Raw genomic sequence first — 23669 nt, forward strand, 5'->3', positions numbered from 1 at the left:
TCTCACTCAGTTCTGAGTGTGAGAGAGAGCTTGTGCATAGTTGCCGATATGACGGAGACCGCAGCCGCTGAAGCGGCTCCTCAAGCCGTCCCCACCGCTCAAACTAAGGCTCCCAAGAAGAAGAAGCCGCCCGCCCGAAGCAAGGCAGCCGGTCTCAAGCTGGGCGAACAGATCGACAAGCTTGTGGCGGATTGCCGCGATCGCAGAGGGTTGTCTTTATTTGCGATAAAGAAGGGTCTGGCCGCCAACAGCGTCGATGTGGACAAGTACGGCCATCTGATCAGGATGTGCATCAAGAGGAGATTAGTAAACGGTTTACTGGTCCAGAACAAGGGCTCCTTCAAGACCGGAAAGGGAGAAGCGGCCGTGAAATCAGTAAAGAAAGCGAAGGTTCCAGCAGCCAAGACATCCAAGAGCAAGAAACCGACGGCCAAGAAACCCCCGACCAAGAAATCACTGGCAAAAAAATCTACCCCCAAGAAACCAGCGGTCAAGAAAGTTGGGGCCAAGAAACCAGCGGTCAAGAAAGTTGGGGCCAAGAAACCAGCGGTCAAGAAAGTTGGGGCCAAGAAACCAGCGGTCAAGAAAGTTGGGGCCAAGAAACCAGCGGCTAAACTAACGGCGGCGAAGAAAGCATCGCCCAAGAAGGCGGCGACGAAAACCCCCCAAAAGGCAGCAAAGAAGCCGGTAAAACGCCAGGTGAAGGCGAAATCCAAGAAGGCAGCGTCCAAAAAGTGAAATAAAAAGCACTGTCTGTAAAGACCAGAACCCAACGGCTCTTTTAAGAGCCACCCACGTCTATCGGAAAAGAGCTGATCTAAACTCAAGCGATGCCGGGACCAGGCTCGGTGCGAGGCGGAAATCATTGCAATTAACCCGGGACTCATCCTCCTAACTCTCTCTCCCTCTCTTCCCACCCCCCTCTCTCTGTATATGATTAGGGATGCGGTCACCGACACTGAGCACGCCAAGCGTAACTGCCGTGGATGTGAAGGTACGCTCTGAAGATAGTCACAAAAAGCTAAACTCAGCAGGTCAGGCGGCATCTCTGGAGAGATGGAATGGGTGACGTTTCGGGTCGAGACCCTTCTTCAGACGCTCTTGTAAGGCTCTTAGAGCCAACCACAGAGAGAGCAGTGACCCGGAATGAAAGTGGATGCAGATTGCGATGTGCTTTAATAAAACCTTTCGTTCAACCACTGAACACAAAAGTGTTTAGCTTGATCCCCGCGTTCATTAGAGATGCAAAAAATATCGACAGCCGACAGTAAAAGATCATACACAAGGCGATATCAGCTTCCCTTTTACCTATGTACCTCGTGATTAATGCAACAACAGGAGGGTCGACTCCAAACTGTTCCCCGGTGTAAGGTATTCTCGTCCGAGGTAAGGCTTGGTTGTGACTAGCACAAAGGACAGGTCCACACCGGGTTTGTGTTCCAGAGCAAGAGCACGTTTATTCTGCAATCATTGCCTTTTATCTTGAAGGTCACGACCTCAGTCACGAGGCTCATGCACGAGTTTCTGTTACATTGATTGCAAAGACATCACATCTCCCTCTTTACTTTTAAAATGTTACAGGCACTTGTATTTACATTATATACATATTACATTTATTACATAACGTTATATACATATTATATTTATTACATCACGTTATATACATATTACATTTATTACATAACGTTATATACATATTACATAACGTAGCAAGAAATCACATCTCCCTCTTCATTTTACAGATCATACATCTCCCCCTTTTCACTTTGTTTATCATCATTCTTCAGATCATACATCTCCCCCTTTTCACTTTGTTTATCAATTCCCCTGATGTCCACTTAATTTTACACTCTAGCAGAGGGCCTCTCTCAATTGCCTTCTGGTACGAGTGGGAGACTGGCTCCCACCTCTCGTCTAGCTAGGCTTCTGGGGACTTCTTCTGGCATCTAGGAGACGGGCTCCTCTGGCCATTTCTCACCCCTGGGAGACTGGCTCCTCTGACTAAGTTTCTCCTACTTAAAGACCCTTCTGGGAGACTACTGCTGGATTCTGGAAGACGGGCTCCTCTCTCCAGTTTTCTCCCATCTGGGCATCTGACTTCTGATGCTCCATCCACGGCTATCCAGGGTTTTTTTACACATTGCTACACAGGGCTACAAGAGAAGAGATAATGAGCTGCGGTAATCACCTGCAGCTATTGTAAACACAATTAACAGACACAAACTTAGTTTGGCCTCGATGAGCGAGAAGAGAAAAGATAATTAACTGCATGATCAAGACAAAACATTGATTGCCCCCCAATTAGTACACCCGAATCACCTGTGCAGACTGAACAGTACCAAATGCATGTTTTTTTTAACTCACAGCACAATGGCAGTGTGTATCAGTAGAAAAGAGCAAAATAATTACACGGTTCTGTATTATTTTTACGTCCAAAAGAACCGAGGCAGTACATATCTGTGAAAAAAAGCAACAGTACCGAGGCAGTATATATCAAGTAAACAAAACCCAATTGGGAGAGACCCATTTCTTACAGCATGTCATACAGCATTTCAATATAATTTATTTTACAGCACTTCCACATGTGTCTGTGTCTTTGCACTTCGCTTCTTCTGTTGTGACTTCATCTCTCTGCAGTTCCCGCTTCTCTGCCCACCGTTGGCTCTCGGGCTCACCTGGTTGCTGCCATGCTGGTCGCTGCTTCTTCCGTCGGGGCTGCACCTCGCTCCCCTGCGTCGGGACTGCTTCTTCCGTCGGGGCTGCACCTCGCTCCCCTGTGTCGGGACTGCACCTCTCGTCGGGCTGCACCTCTCTCCACCGCTGGCCACTCCAGACCTCCAATACTGGTTGCCTGCTGACCTTCCTCTTTGCCTCGTTCCCCTGCGTCGGGGCTTTCACGACCGGGCTGACACTCCTTCCGGCCGGGCTCACTCTGTTTCGTCGGTCTTGTAGTGGCTCCACTGTCCTGTTTGAACCTTCCTCTTTTACTTCTCTTCCACGGAGGCTTGAGGCTTGTTCTCCTCTACTTCTTTCCCTTTTTTCTTTGTTTTCTTCTGACACCATGTAAGGTATTCTCGTCCGAGGTAAGGCTTGGTTGTGACTAGCACAAAGGACAGGTCCACACCGGGTTTGTGCTCCAGAGCAAGAGCACGTTTATTCTGCAATCATTGCCTTTTATCTTGAAGGTCACTTGACCTCAGTCACGAGGCTCATGCACGAGTTTCTGTTACATTGATTGCACAGACATCACACCCGGGTAACAGTCGTTTATTTCCAGTCACGGGCAGAGACAAATACCCTCTGTAAATCCGCGCCGCATATTCGTTCAATTATTTAAGGGAGAAGTTGAAATGAATTTGATGTCAAGTTGACAGAAACTGAATGAATTCAGAATTATAAGACAAAAGACTGGCCTCGTTTACCGGCTGCTCCGAAATTGGCGGGCAATTTGAAAATGTATCCTCAACCAATAACACTCCTAGAATGTGTGCTCTCTGGTTGGCTGAGCTTCCCCCACCCCACCCGCAGGTCACAAATCTCGGTATCATCTTGGTACCGCCTCCACCCTCCCTCCCTCTCTCCCCTCTCTCCCCTCTCTCGCCTCAGACCTTCTGAAACAACCGCTTGGTGCTGACAAACCTGCAGCCACTCGCAGGGATGGGACACCGTGAGTGACATCTCTGCTCCATCCATTCAGAGGCTGTGGGCCGGCCCTTCACCAACGCTACAAAAGCGGGTCCCAGAGCCGGTCCGTCATTCAGTCCCTGTATTTCACACTGTGCTCCCGCTGTTGAAGGAGAATGGCCCGGACAAAGCAGACAGCGCGTAAATCGACTGGAGGGAAAGCTCCTCGCAAACAGCTGGCGACCAAAGCGGCGCGGAAGAGCGCTCCAGCCACGGGCGGAGTGAAGAAGCCTCATCGCTACAGGCCCGGCACCGTGGCTCTGAGGGAGATCCGGCGCTACCAGAAATCCACCGAGTTGCTCATCCGCAAACTGCCCTTCCAGCGCCTGGTGCGGGAGATCGCTCAGGACTTCAAGACAGACCTGCGTTTCCAGAGCTCGGCCGTCATGGCCCTGCAGGAGGCCAGCGAGGCTTACCTGGTGGGGCTCTTTGAGGACACCAACCTGTGCGCAATCCACGCCAAGCGAGTCACCATCATGCCCAAAGACATCCAGCTGGCCCGCCGCATCCGCGGGGAGCGCGCCTAAACTCCACCTCTCCACCAACAACAAACGGCTCTTTTAAGAGCCACTAATCCGGCAGAAGAAAGAGCTGTGACTTTCTAATGTCCTTTTACATCAATGTTCTCTTCATTCTGCGGGCTTTTATCTGAATTGATGCCGCAGAGACTGCTGCTGAGTGGAGTCTGACTTCAGTCATTCAAGTGGAACTGGTTTCGATTGAATTAACGTAAACAAGATGTTTGTGTGTTTGTTGCTGCTGCTGTTTTAGTTGTGAAGTGACGGACTTTTATTGACTGCAGTCTGTTGTTTTGAACGTGTGAGTCCCGGTTTCTATTCGAGAAACATTGCTGCGACGGCTCCGAGAGTCATTAGACAATTGATCGTCAATAGTTGATCCGAAAATAGTTGTATTCGCTCCATAGATGCTGCCTCACCCGCTGAGTTTCGCCAGCATTTTTGTCTACCGCCAATACTCTAATGTCGTTTAAGCAAAGAGCGATCTTGTTCCCATAGGTTAGCGGTTTAAAATAGTAAGAATGCATTCCTAGGAGTCTCACCATGAAACTAATTCACACTCGGTGTGTTTTGTAGGTGGGTCAGCATAGAATAACTGGATGCGGGGACCCATTATCATACATAAATGTGTAATTAATTTCTTAAAGTCTAAGGTATTGATGAAAATATATGTTATTTTTGGGCGGGCTTTTCAAATGTCAGTTCTTTTGTGGAGCGACGGTTGTTTTCCTATTGGCGTCTGGTCATTGGAGAACGAGGCAGCTCTACGATTGGCCTATTTCACATTACCAATGAGATGAAGCGCTGCGCCACCAATAGTAAGCGCCCCACCACAATCCTCTCTAGAAGCTACAAGCAGGGCCAGTGCAGGAGAATTTCCACCAAAGATCCTATAGGATCTTTCATTTCCACATTCTCTTTCCGCAGAAGTTTGTAGAAATTGACCGGACGAGGGAAAACCGGGGGCAAAGCCAAGACCAAGCCTCAGTCACGCTCGTCCCGAGCTGGACTGCAATTCCCGGTGGGCGGTGTTCACAGGCTCCTAGAGAAAAGGCAACGGTCTATCTGGCTGCTCTGCTCGAATATTTGACGGCTGAAACCGTCGAGCTGGCCAGCAACGCGGCCCGGGACAACAAGTAGACCCGCATCATCCCCAGACATCTGCACCTGGACGTCCGCAACGACGAGGAGCTCCACAAGCAGCTGGGAGACGTGACCATCGCTGGGGTGGGCGCGGTGTATTTCCGTTCAGTTTACCCGCTGTCGTATGAAACACCCGGACTAACTCACATTCCACGTTACGTCCCTCCAGTTGCCATGAATAAAGCCAACATCTTCCCCACACAAAGCGCGCCGCCTCTATCCGGGTTTCTACACAGTCCGCATTCTCTCCGTCAGATACACGGAGCTCTCTCCCAACGGGGTGCAGTGAGTGGGGAGCTGGGGAATTTCAGACAGGTCGAATGTGGGAAAATTTATCAATCCGCAGAGGGAAAATTTAATCTACTTTCATTTGTGTGACGACTCCAATTACGTGAAATAACTTAACCGGTCAAACTGCATTTGTGGAGGGAAGGAATAGGCGACATTTCGCCAACCCGAATCTGTGTGTCTCCATGTAGCAACGCCTCTCTTCATCACCTAATGCCACCCAGACTGTTCGACACAAGACCGGTGACACCACTCCACAACAGTACAACCGATCACCAATGTAACAAAATGTCCATTTACAGGAACACATTGACTGCTGCAGGATGCAATATAATTAGTTGCAAATCTCATCGGCCCCAGTTAACCTATAATAAATTATAATTAATCAGATCTCGTGGTCATTGCTCCCTCTGTGAGGCTGTGGGCGGCTCTTAAAAGAGCCTTTGTTTTTTGTTGGAATAAAGGGGAGTTATTTAGCCGCCGAACCCGTAGAGTGTGCGGCCCTGTCGTTTCAGAGCGTACACCACATCCATGGCAGTGACCGTCTTGCGCTTGGCGTGCTCGGTGTAGGTGACCGCGTCCCTGATCACATTCTCCAGGAAAACCTTCAACACCCCGCGGGTCTCCTCGTAGATCAGACCCGAGATCCGCTTGACCCCACCACGCCGAGCCAGGCGGCGGATAGCTGGCTTGGTGATGCCCTGGATGTTATCGCGAAGCACTTTGCGGTGCCGCTTTGCGCCGCCTTTGCCTAATCCTTTGCCTCCTTTCCCTCTGCCAGACATGATTCTGCTTCACTCGAGTCGCTGCTCAGTGATAATTTACTGGTGCTATCTCGTTTTATACACAGCGCCCCGACCTGCCCGAGATACGCTGAGAGTGAGAGGCGGGGAGAGGAGACAAAGTGATAGACAGAAAGAGGGTCGTCTCTCATCTTCCAGCTCCGCCCTCGGTTTTTTGCAACAGAAAGACGCCCACAGACCTAGATTGTGCCGATGACATTGCACTACTAGCAGAGTCGAGACAAATCCTTAAAGAGATATCAGCTCTGGACGAAAATGCATCAAAGGTTGGATTAAAGGTCAGTTGCCAAAAGACAAACACCATTCAGACTGCAGACCAGCAGCCAATAAACCAACTGATAATCAATGGGGAAGCTGTGGAAAACGCCACAAGATTTACCTTTCTTGGCAGCATAGAACCACAGAAAACAGGTGCAGGAGTAGGCCATTCGGCCCTTCGAGCCTGCACCGCCATTCCATATGATCATGGCTGATCATCCAACTCAGTATCCTGTACCTGCCTTCTCTCCATACCCCCTGATCCCTTTAGCCACAAGGGCCACATCTAACTCCCTCTTAAATATAACCAATGAACTGGCCTCAACTACCTTCTGTGGCAGAGAAATCCAGAGATTCACCACTCTCTGTGTGAAAAATGTTTTACTCATCTCGGTCCTAAAAGATTTCCCCCTTATCCTTAAACTGTGACCCCTTGTTCTGGACTTCCCCAACATCAGGAACAATCTACCTGCATCTAGCCTGTCCAACCCCTTAAGAATTTTGTAAGTTTCTATAAGATCCCCCCTCAATCTTCTGAATTCTAGCGTGTACAAGCCGAGTCTATCCAGTCTTTCATCATATGAAAGTCCTGATCTCCCAGGAATCAGTCCGGTGAACCTTCTCTGTACTCCCTCTATGGCAAGAATGTTTTTCCTCAGTTTAGGAGACCAAAACTGTACGCAATATTCCAGGTGTGGTCTCACCACAACCCTGTAAAACTGCAGTAGAACCTCCCTGCTTCTATACTCAAATCCTTTTGCTATGAATGCTAACATACCATTCTATTTCTTCACTGCCTGCTGCACCTGCGTCCTACATCCAGACTTGAGTCTGAAGAAGGGTTTCGGCCCGAAACGTCGCCTGAGTCTGAAGAAGGGTTTCGGCCCGAAACGTCGCCTGAGTCTGAAGAAGGGTTTCGGCCCGAAACATCGCCTATTTCCTTCGCTCCATAGATGCTGCTGCACCCGCTGAGTTTCCCCAGCCATTTTGTGTACCTTCCTACTTTCAATGACTGGTCTACCATGACACCTAGGTATCGTTGCATCTCCCCTTTTCCTAATCGACCACCATTCGCATGTTCACAGTAGATGGAGATGTAGAGATCGACATCAACTCACGAATTGGTAAAGCTTCATCAGTCTTCAGAAAAATGCAGGCATTTTGTTCTAGTGGCGGGATATCCAAGATGCTAAAAGTCAAGCTCGTCCAGTCTGTAATCGTCCTTACAGCCCTCTCTGCCAGTGAGACATGGAAAATCAATGTGAAGATGAAAAATAAATTGAATGCATTCCAACAACATTGCTTGAGGAAGATCCTGAAGACTAGCTACAGAGACCGCATCACAAATGAGGATATCTACTGGGAAACTGCTACAAAGCCTCTCAGCCAGGACATAGAGGTACACAGGATGAAATTTGCAGGACATGTGCTCAGAATGTCACCAGATCGTGCATCTAAGATAGCAATAACCTGGCAACCTGACGGAAGAAGAAAAAGAGGCCGAACAATACTCACATGGAGGCGGAAATTCCAGAAGGATTTGGAAGCCCGGGACACAAACCTATCGAGGGTGGAACACATTGCACATAACCAAACAGAATGGCGAAAGCTTGCTGCACAATGCACTCAACAGTGGGAGGAACTAAGTAGTAGTAAACATAAAAACATAAAAAATAGGTGCAGGAGGCGGCCATTCTGCCCTTCGAGCCAGCACCGCCATTCATTGTGATCATGGCTGATCCTCCCGTATCAATAACCTGTGTCTGCCTTCTCCCCATATCCCTTGACTCTACTAGCCCCTAGAGCTCTATCTAACTCTCTCTTAAATCCATCCAATGATTTGGCCTCCACTGCCCTCTGTGGCAGGGAATTACATAAATTCACAACTCTCTGGGTGAAAAAGATTTTTCTCACCTCAGTCTTAAATGACATCCCCCTTATTCTTAGACTGTGGCCCCTGGTTCTGGACTCGCTCAACATCAAGAACATTTTTACTGCACCTAGCTTGTCCAGTCCTTTTATAATTTTACATGTTTCTATAAGATCCCCCTCATCCTTCTAAACTCCAGTGAATACAAGCCTAGTCTTTTCAATCTTTCCTCATATGACAGTCCCACCATCCCAGGGATCCATCTTGTGAACCTACGCTTCACTGCCTCAATCACAAGGATGTCCTTCCTCAAATTAGGAGACCAAAACTGTACACAATACTCCAGATGTGGTCTCACCAGAGCCCTATACAACTGCAGAAGAACCTCTTTACTGAAATCCTCTTGTTATGAAGGCCAACATTCCATTAGCTTTCTTACATAGAAACATAGAAAATAGTTGCAGGAGTAGGCCATTCGGCCCTTCGAGCCTGCAGCAACATTCAATATGATCATGGCTGATCATCCAACTCAGTATCCTTTACCTGCCTTCTCTCCATACCTCCTGATCCCTTTAGCCACAAGCTTCACTGCCTGCTGCACCTGCACGCCAACTTTCAGTGACCGGTGTACAAGGACACCGAGGTCTTGCTATACCTCCCCCTTACCTAACCTAACCCCATTCAGATAATAATCTGCCACCTTGTTTTTGCCGCCAAAGTGGATAACCTCACATTTATCTATATTATACTGCATCTGCCACGCATCTGCCCACTCACTCAACCTGTCCAGGTCACACTGCAACCTCCTAACATCCTCTTCACAGTTCACATTGCCACACAGCTTTGTGTCATCTGCAAACTTGCTGATGTTGCTCCTAATTCCCTCTTCCAAATCATTAATATACATGGTAAACAGTTGTGGCCCCCAACACCGAGCCTTGCGGCACTCCACTCGCCACTGCCTGCCATTCTGAAAAGGACCCGTTCACTCCTACTCTTTGCTTCCGGTCTGCCAACCAATTTTCTATCCATGTCAACACCCTACCCCCAATACCATGTGCTCTAATTTTAGTCATCAGTCTCCCATGCGGGACCTTATCAAAGGCTTTCTGAAAGTCTAGATACACTACATCCACTGGCACCACTTCATCCATTTTACTTGTCACATCCTCAAATAATTTCAGAAGATTAGTCAAGCATGATTTCCCTTTCATAAATCCATGTTGGAAACATAGACATAGAAACATAGAAAATAGGTGCAGGATTAGGCCATTCAGCCCTTCGAGCCTGCACCGACATTCAATATGATCATGGCTGATCATCCAACTCAGTATCCTGTACCTGCCTTCTCTCCATATCCCTTTAGCCACAAGGGCCACATCTAACTCCCTCTTAAATGTAGCCAATGAACTGGCCTCAACTACCTACTGTGGCAAAGAATTTCAGAGATTCACCACTCTCTGTGTGAAAAATGTTTTCCTCATCTCGGTCCTAAAAGATTTCCCCCTTATCCTTAAACTGTGACCCCTTGTTCTGGACTTCCCCAACATCGGGAACAATCTTCCTGCATCTAGCCTGTCCAACCCCTTAAGAATTTTGTAAGTTTCTATAAGATCCCCCCTCAATCTTCTAAATTCTAGCGAGTACAAACCGAGTCTATCCAGTCTTTCTTCATATGAAAGTCCTGACATCCCAGGAATCAGTCTGGTGATATTGACGTGGACTAATCCTTTTACTGCTATCCAAATGACCCATTATTACCTCTTTAATAATTGACTCCAGCATCTTTCCCACCACCGAAGTAAAGACATTTCCAATCGTCAATCAACAACAGAATTTAAATTTAGCAAACCCGCTAATCCCTGTGTTGAACTGGTTGAAATAAGAAGCTGCAGATGCTGGTTCATAATAAAGATAGACACAAAGTGCAGGAGCAACCAGCATCTCAGGCGAAAAGGGATAAGTGACGTTTTTGTTCAGACTGAAATTGAGGAGGGGGTGTCGAGAAATTGGGGAGGGGGTGGGGAGGGCGGAAAGTTGGAGGTGAGAATAGACTGGGACAAATCAGGGACGGCAACAATTTACCTTTCCGTCTGGACATTGGAGGAACAGCACCTGATGTTTAGCTTGTGAAGCGGTATGAACGGTGATTCTCTGTGTTTAAATTACTTCTACTAACACCCTCCTCTCCTAGGATGGGCAGATGGCAAATAAGAGATGTTGCATTTTGGTCCATGAAACAATGGACAAGACTTGCACATAAATGGTAGGACCCTGAAGCGTGTGGCAGAACATAGAGATCTGGGTGTACAGCTCCCTGAAAATGGTGAGTCAGGTGGACAGTGCGGTGCAGGCGGTGTTTTGCATGTTTTACTTCACTGGGAAGGATATAGAGTACAAATGTTGCCACATCATGATGCAGCTGCACAAGTCGTTGGTGAGACCATGATTGCAGTATTGTATGTAGTTCTGGTCGCCCAGCTTTTACAAGAATGTCATTAAATTGGAACGGGTGCAGAAGAGATGCACCAAATGTTACCTGGGCTTGCATTATAGGGAGAGGATGGATGGGCTGGACCTTTTAACTTTGCAGCATTGAAGGCTAAACAGTGACCTTTTTGATGTGTACCTGAAACTGATGGGCAGGATAAACTGAATGAACAGTTTTTCCCCCAGGGTAGAGGATTCATAAAAAAGGCACACGGTGAAGGTGAAATGAGATAAACTTAAGAGAAACCTCAAGGGCAACACTTTTATTCAGCGTGTCGTCCACATCTGGAATGAGCTTCCAGAAGATTATATAGGGGTGGATATAATTATGACATTTGGACAGATACAAGGCCAGGAAGGTTTTAGAGGGATATGGGCCAAAAGTAGGTAAAAGAGACTAGCCCATTATGTCAACTTAGTTGGTATGGACAAGGTTTCCATGCTGTACAGCTCTATCACTTTATGACTTGTATGTTATACAATGACAGATGACTGGCACTCACTGTGTGAATTAAAAACATTTAGGTTTATTATTGTCACGTGTACCAACAGGAAACAATAAAACTTCCCTGCACTGTACTGCAAGGAGACAGGCCTGGAAAACACACTATTTGACCATCACACCGCACAATAATGTAATGACATGGACCTCACACTTCCCTGTGGGGCAACAGATTTCCAACACCAACCCCTCGTGTACAGATAAAGACAGGAACACCCCCTGCACTACACTGTGAAGTCACAGCCCAGTACAGACCACACAGCCTGTGGTCTGAGAGATTTGCACCAGCCACTCCCAACATTGTAAGGGCACAGACCTGCACAAACCATCTCAAAACTGCATGGAGACTGCCCAGTACAGCTCCAGCACTGACAGCAGGGAGATGGACAAAGGGAAATCAGCCACAGTCCAAGACCAAGCTCAGGGAACTGGGTCTCTGCACATCCATATGCAACTGTATCAAATTCCTGGGCATGCATATTTCTGAAGATCTGTCCTGGCCCCAGCACATTGATGCAATCATAAAGAAAGTGCATCAATGTTTCTACTTCTAAGACTGGGGAAATTCAGTATGCCAACAAATACGTTATTTAATTTCTATAATTGCATCATGGCCTAGTTCAGCAACTTGAACGTCCAGAATCAAAGATGATTGGACAAATGGATGAACACTGCCCAGTCCATAGACACAAAAAGCTGGAGCAACTCAGTGGCACAGGCAGCATTTCTGGAGAGGTTGACGTTTCAAGTCAAGACCCTTCTTCAGGCTGGTTAGGGAAAAGGGATACAAGCGATATGGAAAGGTAAAGAACAATGAATGAAAGATATGTAAAATAGAAACAATGATAAAAGTAACAGGCCATGCCTAGCTAAGAAGCTAGTGCGTCTTGTGTGGGGGAGGGATAGAGCGAGAGAGAATGCCGGGGCTACCTAAAGTGAGAAACATAGAAAAAGGTGCAGCACAAGGCCATTCGGCTCTTTGAGCCAGCACCACCATTCATTATGATCACGGCTGATCATCTAAAATCAGTACCCAGTTTCGGCTTTTTCCCCCATATCCCTTAATTATTTCAGCCCTACGAGCAAAACCTAACTCTCTTGAAAACATCCAAAAAAGTGTAGTTACAGTGTCTACCCTCCAGTACAAGGAACTGATCCAGAGTCGAGTGAAAATTGGAAAATGATCACCAATGCATCCATGATTTCTGGGGTGCACCTCCTTGAGTACGCTGGGATGTCGACCACCAGGCCCTGGGGATTTATTTGCCTCCAGTCCCAACGGTTTACTAACACCATTTCTTGACTAATGTGAATTAGTTTCAGTTCCTTCCTCTCATTAAATCCTCGGTCCCCCAGTATTTCTGGGAGATTGTTTGTGTCTTCCATAGTGACGACAGAACTAAAGAACTCATTTAACTGTTCTGTCATTTCCTTGTTTCTCCATTATAAATTCATCTGTCTCTGCTTATAAGGGACCTACATTTGTGTTCACTAATCTGATACTATTTACATATCTAAAGAAGCTTTTACAGTCTGTTTTTATATTCCCGCAAGCTTTCATTCATGCTCTTTTTCCACCCTCTTAATTAACCCGAGCGAGAAAGAAAACCAGGAATTACAGACCAGGTTCGGTGTTGGGGCCGCAACTGTTTACCATATATATTAATGATTTGCTAGAGGGAATTAGGAGCAACACTAGCAAGTTTGCGGATGACACAAAGCTGGGTGGCAGTGTGACCTGTGAAGAGGATGTTAGGAGGTTGCAGGGTGACCTGGACAGGTTGAGTGAGTGGGCAGATGCATGGCAGATGCAGTATAATATAGATAAATGTGAGGTTATCCACTTTGGCGGCAAAAACAAGGTAGCAGATTATTATCTGAATGGGGTTATGTTAGGTAAGGGGGAGGTACAGCGAGACCTGGGCGTCCTTGTACACCGGTCACTGAAAGTTGCTGTGCAGGTACAGCAGGCAGTGAAGAAACCGAATGGAATGTTGGACTTCATAACAAGAGGATTTCAGTATAGGAGTAAAGAGGTTCTTCTGAAGTTGTATCGAGCTCTGGTGAGACCACATCTGGAGTATTGTGTACAGTTTTGGTCTCCTAATCTGAGGAAAAACATTCTTGCCATAGAGGGAGTACAGAGAAGGTTCACCGGACTGATTCCTGGGAGATCAGGACTTTCATATGAAGAAAGACTGGATAGACTCGGCTTGTACACACTAGAATTTAGAAGATTGAGGGGGGATCTTATAGAAACTTTCAAAATTCTTAAGTGGTTGGACAGGCTAGATGCAGGTAGATTGTTCCTGATGTTGGGGAAGTCCAGAACAAGGGGTCACAGTTTAAGGATAAGGGGGAAATCTTTTTGGACCGAGATGAGTAAAACATTTTTCACACAGAAGGTAGTTGAGGCCAGTTCATTGGCTATATTTAAGAGGGAGTTAGATGTGGCCCTTGTGGCTAAAGGGATCAGGGGGTATGGAGAGAAGGCAGGTACAGGATACTGAGTTGGATGATCAGCCATGATCATATGGAATGGCGGTGCAGGCTCGAAGGGCCGAATGGCCTACTCCTGCACCTATTTTCGATGGTTCTATGTTGCCAAGAAAGGTAAATCTTGTGGCGTTTTCCACAGCTTCCCCATTGATTATCAGTTGGTCTATTGGCTGCTGGTCTCCAGTCTGCATGGTCTTTGTCTTTTGGCAGCTGATCTTTAATCCAACCTTTGATGCATTCTCCTCCAGAGCTGATATCTCTTTAAGGATTTGTCTCGACTCTGCTAGTAGTGCAATGTCATCGGCAAAATCTAGGTCTGTGGGGCGTCTTTCTGTTGCAAAAAACCGAGGGCGGAGCTGTGAAGAGGATTTTAGGAGGTTGCTGTGTGACCTGGACAGGTTGAGTGAGTGGGCAGATGCGTGGCAGATGCAGTATAATATAGATAAATGTGAGGTTATCCACTTTGGCGGCAAAAACAAGGTGGCAGATTATTATCTGAATGGGGTTAGGTTAGGTAAGGGGGAGGTACAGCAAGACCTGGGTGTCCTTGTACACCAGTCACTTAAAGTTGGCGTGCAGGTGCAGCAGGCAGTGAAGCTTGTGGCTAAAGGGATCAGGAGGTAATGAGAGAAGGCAGGTACAGGATACTGAGTTGGATGATCAGCCATGATCATATTGAATGTCGCTGCAGGCTCGAAGGGCCGAATGGCCTACTCCTGCAACTATGTTCTATGTTTCTATGTAAGAAAGCTAATGGAATGTTGGCCTTCATAACAAGAGGATTTCAGTATAGGAGTAAAGAGACCACATCTGGAGTATTGTGTACTGTTTTGGTCTCCTAATTTGAGGAAGGACATCCTTGTGATTGAGGCAGTGAAGCGTAGGTTCACGAGATGGATCCCTGGGATGGTGGGACTGTCATATGAGGAAAGATTGAAAAGACTAGGCTTGTATTCACTGGAGTTTAGAAGGATGAGGGGGCTCTTATAGAAACATGTAAAATTATAAAAGGACTGAACAAGCTAGATGCAGTAAAAATGTTCTCGATGTTGGGCGAGTCCAGAACCAGGGGCTACAGTCTAAGAATAAGGGGGAGGTCATTTAAGACTGCGGTGAGAAAAATCTTTTTCACCCAGAGAGTTGTGAATTTATGGAAATCCCTGCCACAGAGGGCAGTGGAGGCCAAATCACTGGATGGAGTTAAGAGAGAGTTAGATAGAGCTCTAGGGGCTAGTGGAGTCAAGGGATATGGGGTAAGGCAGGCACGGGATATTGATAGGGGATGATCAGCCCTGACCACAATGAATGGCTCGAAGGGCCGAATGGCCTTCTCCTGCACCTATTTTCTATGTTTCTATGTATCTATGTTAGCCCCGTTGTCCTCGTCCATTGAGTTCTAAATGTTGCGGTTCTTCTCACAGTCCTGGTGTCGCTGTTATGTTCCCGCCCTCTGCACTGACACGGAAAATTTATCTTCTTATTCCCTCAGCTTGTCTCTATCTCCAAATATTTCACCCACAACATTACATATAGAGCAGACTAATATGAACAAGGTACTGCATTTGCATTTTGCTGCTGTTGGTGTGGTTTAATTGCTGTGGTGAACATGATATATTAACTGTAACCTCCTTTGTTGTAAGTCCCCTGAAATCTCACTTCTTATCAAGATCACTACAAGTTCTCGGTCCTTTCACTGAACCAACTTTTACACCTGAGGATTTGACCCAGCTATATGAATAATAACCTGTCCATAACTTAATCCCCTTTGCACAAAAATCCAACCGCTGTTATGTTCCATGAATCGTATTTGTTTCGAATGGTTAGCCGGTGAAATTAATGGGAGGTTACATTCCCAGAATCTCCTATCAGATAATTAATTCACTCACAGTCTGTATTGTAAATGGATCGGGATCAAGTGAAGGGTGAAGTGGCTAAACCACATTCACACATTTATAAACTACTAGACTAAGTGGGACCCGTTGGGTCCCAGCATCACACGGGAGGGCTGGTCACCCAAAGCAATATTCCAGCTCTCCACCAATTCCAATATTGCTCGCCAGTGTGTGGGGGGCGGGGGCTTTCTGTTGCACTAGTATGGGTGTTGTGCGCCGAAGGTACTGGTTTCCAGAGGGCTAGTATAGACATTGTGGGCAGAATGGATTATTGGGCTGGCAGTTCAGTCACTGAGGCCTGCCATACTGGCAGCTGAGAAACTGGCAGAAATTCTGCCCAAAACAGGTGACATACTGGCAGTTCATTCGTTATCGCTCCTCCCTTCATCCCCCCACTCTGCTCCTTGCCATTCCCCTCCCTCCCCCCCCACACATTCAGTCCATCTCCCTACAACATGCACTCTTAGCGGCTCTCCCACAGAGCAGCCATTCCTGCCTATTAGGTTCCCATTGTGATGAAGAACACGCAGGCATTAAAAGAGGAAAGAGGATTTATTAACGTTTAAATTGCGAATTACTCTTAAAATATAAGAACAATTTAAATGTTAAAGATGAGAGTTATTAAGTTATTACTTGTTGTGATCTGCTGCTCACTGCCTCTTTGCTGTTGATAAAAAAAGAGACAATTTTAATATAGAGATTGTGCGGTTGTAATTTGTTGTAATTCTCAATCCTCTGTACTCACTGAAGAATTTGTGCAAAACATTTTTTGAGGCGGGGGCTGTCGAGGTGTGGTGGGGGGTGGCTTCTTGTTTCGTGCGGCGTGCACAGCCTAAAGTTGTAGGACAACTTGTTCTATTTGATCTTCTGTTTGTGCACGTCGAGTTGATTGCATTACTCCAAACGGGGCGGACCACGTGAAGGTTGCAATCTTCCACCCCGGGGGTGGCAAACGTCCTGCAGCCGAGAGAGGGGGGGCAGCTTCAGGCGGGGGCTCTCGTGGGCTGACTGACTTATGTTGACTTCTGGACTTCTGGAGTCATGTCCGACTTTTGTAAACTGAAAACTGTAACATCCACATTGAGGACCAGCTTCAACCTGACAGCCATCACATACACACAATTAACTAATTGACTCACTTACTTCCAGCCAATACTAGCTCTCGCTGCTTCTCTCCTCTCTCCGGCTGTCGGAGCTCAGTCAATCGGAGAAAAGACTGCAGTGTGATTGCCGACCAATTTCGTTTCCATCAATTTATATCGACTTTAAATTGTGTACAGGGAAGCGCCCGTAGTCGGGATCGAACCAGGGTCTCCGGCGCTGTAAGGCAGTTGGTCTACCGCTCCGCCACCGTGTAGACAACTCAATGTGCAGTCAGTTTTCGACAACGACAAGGAAGACTTGTCCCGCACTAAACATAATCGATGATCAGCCCTTCCACAGACATGGTGAGTGGCTCTGAAAAGAGCCTTTGGGTCACTATGTTGAGTTTCTCTCGCTTACTTGCCCGCTGCGCCGGTTTTCTTGGGCAACAGCACGGCCTGGATATTGGGCAACACACCGCCCTGAGCGATGGTCACCCCTCCCAGCAGCTTGTTGAGCTCCTCGTCGTTGCGTACGGCCAGCTGCAGATGTCTGGGGATGATGCGGCTCTTCTTGTTGTCCCGGGCCGCGTTGCCGGCCAGCTCGAGGATTTCAGCCGTCAGATACTCGAGCACAGCAGCCAGATAGACAGGGGCTCCTGCACCCACCCGATGAGCATAGTTGCCTTTCCTCAAGTGCCTATGAACACGACCGACCGGGAACTGCAGTCCAGCCCGGGACGAGCGAGACTTGGCCTTGGCCCGAGCTTTGCCGCTGGTTTTTCCTCGTCCAGACATCTCCTGATGTTTTGTACACGCAGAATGAGAAAATGTTCACAGACTCGCCTTTCTTATACCTGTTTGAGGAATCCAGAGAACCGCTGGTGATTGGTGAAAAAGGACATAATCTCATTGGTGTGAAGAATGACCCAATCACAGAACTGTTTTATTTACCAATCAAAACCCACAACAGAAAAGCGCTGAAAATAACTGCCAGTCCCTCCAAAACTCGAACTTTGAAATAGCCGCCAAACTATAAATCTGTATGTCAATACAATTTGCTACATCACATAATCATTGCTTTTTTAATTATCATTTTTTATGTAAGCGCATTGCGTTAAGATGTTAATTATACTGCTGCGAGTAAGAATTTCATTGTTCCGTTCACGGTACATATGACAATTAAATACTCTTGATTGTTGACCATCTTGAACCCCGGGAAATACAGCACAATATTTAATTAACGATTTATTTGGGCCGGTAACCGATTACAATAAAAATCGATCCTCGGCATCAATTAGCGATCGGTCACTATGTAAACGGTCTCGGATTATCGTCTGGTTCATTTTCACAAAAGACGGAATTTGGGCGAAAGTGTGAAATGTTCCTCATTGAAAAACTGGACGAATTGCCGAGTAGAAATGCAATTCAGAACAGTAACAGAGATGAAGACAGGAGTTCATAAACCCCAATACCCACAGCAAATAAAACAGTAAAGGCAGCACTAGTCGACTGGCCGTGGGCACAATTTATGATGACTGGGACAAGTTGACGTGAAGGGAAAGGAGTTTTACTTCTGTTTGATGGACAGGAACGCAACATGGATACCGGGAATATCCCGCGTATATTGGAATTTAATTTAATCACTAAACAGAATGTGAAATAAATTCGCCAAACAGAAATATCCTGAAACAATTCTGCTGCGATTGAATGTCGAAACATTAGTACAACTCTTTCTGCGAAAATGTGGGTGGCTCTTATAAGAGCCGTTGGGTTTTGGGTGTTTTTTCAACAATGTGTGGATCTTTATTTGGAACTGGTGTACTTGGTCACCGCCTTTGTCCCTTCCGACACGGCGTGCTTGGCCAGCTCCCCGGGAAGAAGCAGGCGCACGGCGGTCTGAATCTCTCGGGAGCTGATGGTCGCCCGCTTGTTATAATGCGCCAGGCGGGAAGCCTCGAAAATATCGTTCACGAACGAGTTCATTATGCCCATGGCCTTGGACGAGATGCCGGTATCCGGGTGAATCTGCTTCATCACTTTCTATATCTAGATGGAGTAACTCTCCTTCCTCGACCTCCTGCGCTTCTTGCCCCCTTTGCCTGCGGATTTCGGCAAAGCTTTATTTGCTCCCTTCTTGGCGGCTGTTTTCGGCGGATCAGGCATTTCCTCGGTGGATTTCAAACACAAAAACAAAACACGATCTTTGCACAGAAGTGACCAGAAACCGCTCGGAGCGCGGATTAAATAGGCAGTGACGTCATCCTATGCTAATGAGGGATGGAGCAAGAGCGGATCGTCATTGGACGGTCGGTGCGGACCACGTGAAGGTTGCAAACTCCCACCACGGGGGTGGGAAACGTCCTGCAGCCGAGAGAGGGGGGCAGCTTCAGGCGGGGGCTCTCGTGGGCTGACTGACTTATGTTGACTTCTGGACTTCTGGAGTCATGTCCGACTTTTGTAAACTGAAAACTGTAACATCCACATTGAGGACCAGCTTCTTCCTGACAGCCATCAGGCTATTAAACATAACGAATAAGCTCTGAACTACGAAATACTATATTATTTGTCCTATTTGTTATTTGTTGATTACACACACACCCTCCACCACACATACACACAATTAACTAATTGACTCACTTACTTCCAGCCAATACTAGCTCTCGCTGCTTCTCTCCTCTCTCCGGCGGTCGGAGCTCAGTCAATCGGAGAAATGACTGCAGTGTGATTGCCGACCAATTTCGTTTCCATCAATTTATATCGACTTTAATGTCCCCATAAATTGTATGCGGTGCGGATTTACTGATCCACTAGCGAAACTGAAGGAATTCAGCTCTGCCCGAGGCTGGATATTAGTCGCTGTTTTCGCAGAGAGACCTTGAGTCGATGTTAGTGTTGCTGCATTAATTGTTCTGTAGGTGAGAGAGAAACGCAGTTGGTTTCGAGGAGGATCTTACTGTCGGTCGCTGCCAATGTTCTGAGGAATATCTGCCAAAATGCAGCTTTCCGCATCAGCCAACCGTTGTTTCATGTTTAGTTTTGAGGTACAACGCGGAAACTGACCCTTCGGACCAGCGAGTCCGCACCGATTAGCGATCCTCACACATGAACACTATCCTACAAATGGTAAGTGTTTGAAAAACATATATTTTTAAACATTTATATCAAACCAATTAACCTCCATCCCTGGACGTCTTTTGAGTGCGGGAGGAAACGGAGAGAACGTACAAATTGTGTACAGGGAAGCGCCCGTAGTCGGGATCGAGCCAGGGTCTCCGGCGCTGTAAGGCAGTTGGTCTACCGCTCCGCCACCGTGTAGACAACTCAATGTGCAGTCGGTTTTCGACAACGACAAAGCACACTTGTCCCGCACTAAGCATAATCGATGATCTGCCCTTCCACAGACATGGTGAGTGGCTCTGAAAAGAGCCTTTGGGTCACTATGTTGAGTTTCTCTCGCTTACTTGCCCGCTGCGCCGGTTTTCTTGGGCAACAGCACGGCCTGGATATTGGGCAACACACCGCCCTGAGCGATGGTCACCCCTCCCAGCAGCTTGTTGAGCTCCTCGTCGTTGCGTACGGCCAGCTGCAGATGTCTGGGGATGATGCGGCTCTTCTTGTTGTCCCGGGCCGCGTTGCCGGCCAGCTCGAGGATTTCAGCCGTCAGATACTCGAGCACAGCAGCCAGATAGACAGGGGCTCCTGCACCCACCCGCTGAGCATAATTGCCTTTCCTCAAGTGCCTATGAACACGACCGACCGGGAACTGCAGTCCAGCCCGGGACGAGCGAGACTTGGCCTTGGCCCGAGCTTTGCCGCTGGTTTTTCCTCGTCCAGACATCTCCCGATGTTTTGTACACGCAGAATGAGAAAATGTTCACAGACTCGCCTTTCTTATACCTGTTTGAGGAATCCAGAGAACCGCTGGTGATTGGTGAAAAAGGACATAATCTCATTGGTGTGAAGAATGACCCAATCACAGAACTGTTTTATCTACCAATCAAAACCACAACAGAAAAGTGCTGAAAATAACTGCCAGTCCCTCCAAAACTCGAACTTTGAAATAGCCGCCAAACTATAAATCTGTATGTCAATACAATTTGCTACATCACATAATCATTGCTTTTTTAATTATCATTTTTTATGTAAGCGCATTGCGTTAAGATGTTAATTATACTGCTGCGAGTAAGAATTTCATTGTTCCGTTCACGGTACATATGACAATTAAATACTCTTGATTGTTGACCACCTTGAACCCCGGGCAATACAGCACAATATTTAATTTACGATTTATTTGGGCCGGTAACCGATTACAATAAAAATCGATCCTCGGCATCAATTAGCGATCGGTCACTATGTAAACGGTCTCGGATTATCGTCTGGTTCATTTTCACAAAAGTCGGAATTTGGGCGAAAGTGTGAAATGTTCCTCCTTGAAAAACTGGACGAATTGCCGAGTAGAAATGCAATTCAGAACAGTAACAGAGATGAAGACAGGAGTTCATAAACCCCAATACCCACAGCAAATAAAACAGTAACGGCAGCACTAGTCGACTGGCCGTGGGCACAATTTATGATGACTGGGACAAGTTGACGTGAAGGGAAAGGAGTTTTACTTCTGTTTGATGGACAGGAACGCAACATGGATACCGGGAATATCCCGCGTATATTGGAATTTAATTTAATCACTAAACAGAATGTGAAATAAATTCGCCAAACAGAAATATCCTGAAACAATTCTGCTGCGATTGAATGCCGAAACATTAGTACAACTCTTTCTGCGAAAATGTGGGTGGCTCTTATAAGAGCCGTTGGGTTTTGGGTGTTTTTTCAACAATGTGTGGATCTTTATTTGGAACTGGTGTACTTGGTCACCGCCTTTGTCCCTTCCGACACGGCGTGCTTGGCCAGCTCCCCGGGAAGAAGCAGGCGCACGGCGGTCTGAATCTCTCGGGAGCTGATAGTCGCCCGCTTGTTATAATGCGCCAGGCGGGAAGCCTCGAAAATATCGTTCACGAACGAGTTCATGATGCCCATGGCCTTGGAGGAGATGCCGGTATCCGGGTGAATCTGCTTCATCACTTTCTATATCTAGATGGAGTAACTCTCCTTCCTCGACCTCCTGCGCTTCTTGCCCCCTTTGCCTGCGGATTTCGGCAAAGCTTTCTTTGCTCCCTTCTTGGCGGCTGTTTTCGGCGGATCAGGCATTTCCTCGGTGGATTTCAAACACAAAAACAAAACACGATCTTTGCACAGAAGTGACCAGAAACCGCTCGGAGCGCGGATTAAATAGGCAGTGACGTCATCCTATGCTAATGAGGGATGGAGCAGGAGCTGATCGTCATTGGACGGTCGGTGAGATGTTTAATGACACTCCTCCTGTAAACGCTCTGATTGGATATCTAATCATAATCGCTCGCTCCGCCAATTAGAAGCCGCTCTCACTCACTGTTCGTGTCCTGTCCGGTCCCAGAAAGCTGTCGTTTGTCATCCTTTAGTTTTAGAGACACAGCGCGGAAACAGGCCCTTCTGCCCACCGAATACTCGCCGACCAGCGATCCCCCTACACGAGCACTATCCTACACACTGGGGACAATTTACAATTGTACCAAGCCAATTAACCTACCAACCTGAACGTCATCAATGTGATAGGTAACCCGAGCACCCACAGAAAACCCACACAGGTCACGGGGAGGACGTAAATCGGTTTCAGAATCATTTCACCAAAACGCATGTCCAGGGACCACGACTGTCCTTTCAGACGCCTCCTATATATATCAAAGATCTATAAGATCTTTGATATATATCGTCTGAATAAAGGCTTTGACCCGGTTAACTGAGAGTAGTTCATATTTGGAATGAGCTGTTGAGGAAACAGGTACAATTACAATGTTTAAAATATATTTTGACCAACATTGGGATAGGACGGGATTAGAAGCTAAGGGTCAAATGTGGGCAAATGGAACTGACCCAGAATGCATACATGGTCACCATGGCCAAGGTGAACAAGGTGGCCTGTTTCTGTGCTATAAAGCTCCATGAAATTCAAGAGATGTTCCACCAGTGTTAATATCCCGGGCCCAGCGCATTGTTAGCTAAGGTGACATGGAGGCATAAAATCAGTAAAATTATCAGAACAACAGTGCAACTAGTCGCAGAATTAGGGTGGGGGAGAGTCAGAACTAAACCAAGGTCAGCACATTTGCTTATTTATCTCACAGGGACTTGCTGACTCCGACCTCGTACTCCCTCACTGTTTAATGCGTCCCACACACCAGATCGTTTCCCCCTTTAGCCGTTGCTTCCAAATACTTCCAATGGTCTTTGACATAACAATCCCCTTTGACACCAAATTCCGTAATCTTCTCAGAAAGTGGAGGCGCTGATGTTTAAGAAAGAACTGCAGATGCTGGAAAAATCGAAGGTAGACAAAAAATGCTGGAGAAACTCAGCAGGTGAGGCAGCATCTATGGAGAGAAGGAATAGGTGACATTTCGGGTCGAGACCCTTCTTCAGCCCAATGTCGGAGGGCGGGGGGGGGGGGGGGGATAGGGACAAAGAAAGGAACGGGTGGAGAAAGTAGGCTTTGTGGGAGAGCTGGGAAGGGGGAGGGGAAGGAGGGAGAAAGCAATGGCTTTCT

General features: G+C 47.1%; 4 protein-coding genes and 2 pseudogenes across 4 annotated transcripts; 1 reads left to right on the top strand and 5 right to left on the bottom strand.

The window, feature by feature from the left end:
- Positions 1-3: 3 nt before the first annotated feature.
- On the top strand, positions 4-795 carry LOC116968496 (histone H1-like). Its single transcript, XM_033015264.1, has one exon. It carries the CDS (start codon positions 49-51, stop codon positions 736-738), a length of 690 nt encoding a protein of 229 aa, XP_032871155.1. The 5' UTR covers positions 4-48; the 3' UTR covers positions 739-795.
- Positions 796-6091: 5296 nt separating this feature from the next.
- On the bottom strand, positions 6092-6441 carry LOC116968585 (histone H4). Its single transcript, XM_033015354.1, has one exon. The coding sequence runs from the start codon at positions 6416-6418 to the stop codon at positions 6107-6109; it is 312 nt and encodes a 103-aa protein (XP_032871245.1). The 5' UTR covers positions 6419-6441; the 3' UTR covers positions 6092-6106.
- Positions 6442-17273: 10832 nt separating this feature from the next.
- Positions 17274-17854, bottom strand: LOC116968568 (histone H2AX-like). The gene has a single exon (XM_033015338.1). The coding sequence runs from the start codon at positions 17825-17827 to the stop codon at positions 17447-17449; it is 381 nt and encodes a 126-aa protein (XP_032871229.1). The 5' UTR covers positions 17828-17854; the 3' UTR covers positions 17274-17446.
- A 922-nt stretch (positions 17855-18776) lies between these two features.
- Positions 18777-19262, bottom strand: LOC116968577 (annotated as a pseudogene).
- Positions 19263-20315: 1053 nt separating this feature from the next.
- LOC116968570 (histone H2AX-like) lies at positions 20316-20878 on the bottom strand. The gene has a single exon (XM_033015341.1). The coding sequence runs from the start codon at positions 20868-20870 to the stop codon at positions 20490-20492; it is 381 nt and encodes a 126-aa protein (XP_032871232.1). The 5' UTR covers positions 20871-20878; the 3' UTR covers positions 20316-20489.
- Positions 20879-21818: 940 nt separating this feature from the next.
- On the bottom strand, positions 21819-22304 carry LOC116968575 (annotated as a pseudogene).
- Between the last annotated feature and the right edge of the window lie 1365 nt (positions 22305-23669).

Source organism: Amblyraja radiata, chromosome 45 (assembly GCF_010909765.2).
Source record: "Amblyraja radiata isolate CabotCenter1 chromosome 45, sAmbRad1.1.pri, whole genome shotgun sequence".
Classification (NCBI taxonomy): domain Eukaryota; kingdom Metazoa; phylum Chordata; class Chondrichthyes; order Rajiformes; family Rajidae; genus Amblyraja; species Amblyraja radiata.

Excerpts from the sequence above, each read along its gene's own strand:
- LOC116968496 (XM_033015264.1), top strand. The coding sequence starts at position 49 with ATGACGGAGACCGCAGCCGCTGAAGCGGCTCCTCAAGCCGTCCCCACC.
- LOC116968585 (XM_033015354.1), bottom strand. The coding sequence starts at position 6,418 with ATGTCTGGCAGAGGGAAAGGAGGCAAAGGATTAGGCAAAGGCGGCGCA.
- LOC116968570 (XM_033015341.1), bottom strand. The coding sequence starts at position 20,870 with ATGTCTGGACGAGGAAAAACCAGCGGCAAAGCTCGGGCCAAGGCCAAG.
- LOC116968568 (XM_033015338.1), bottom strand. The coding sequence starts at position 17,827 with ATGTCTGGACGAGGAAAAACCAGCGGCAAAGCTCGGGCCAAGGCCAAG.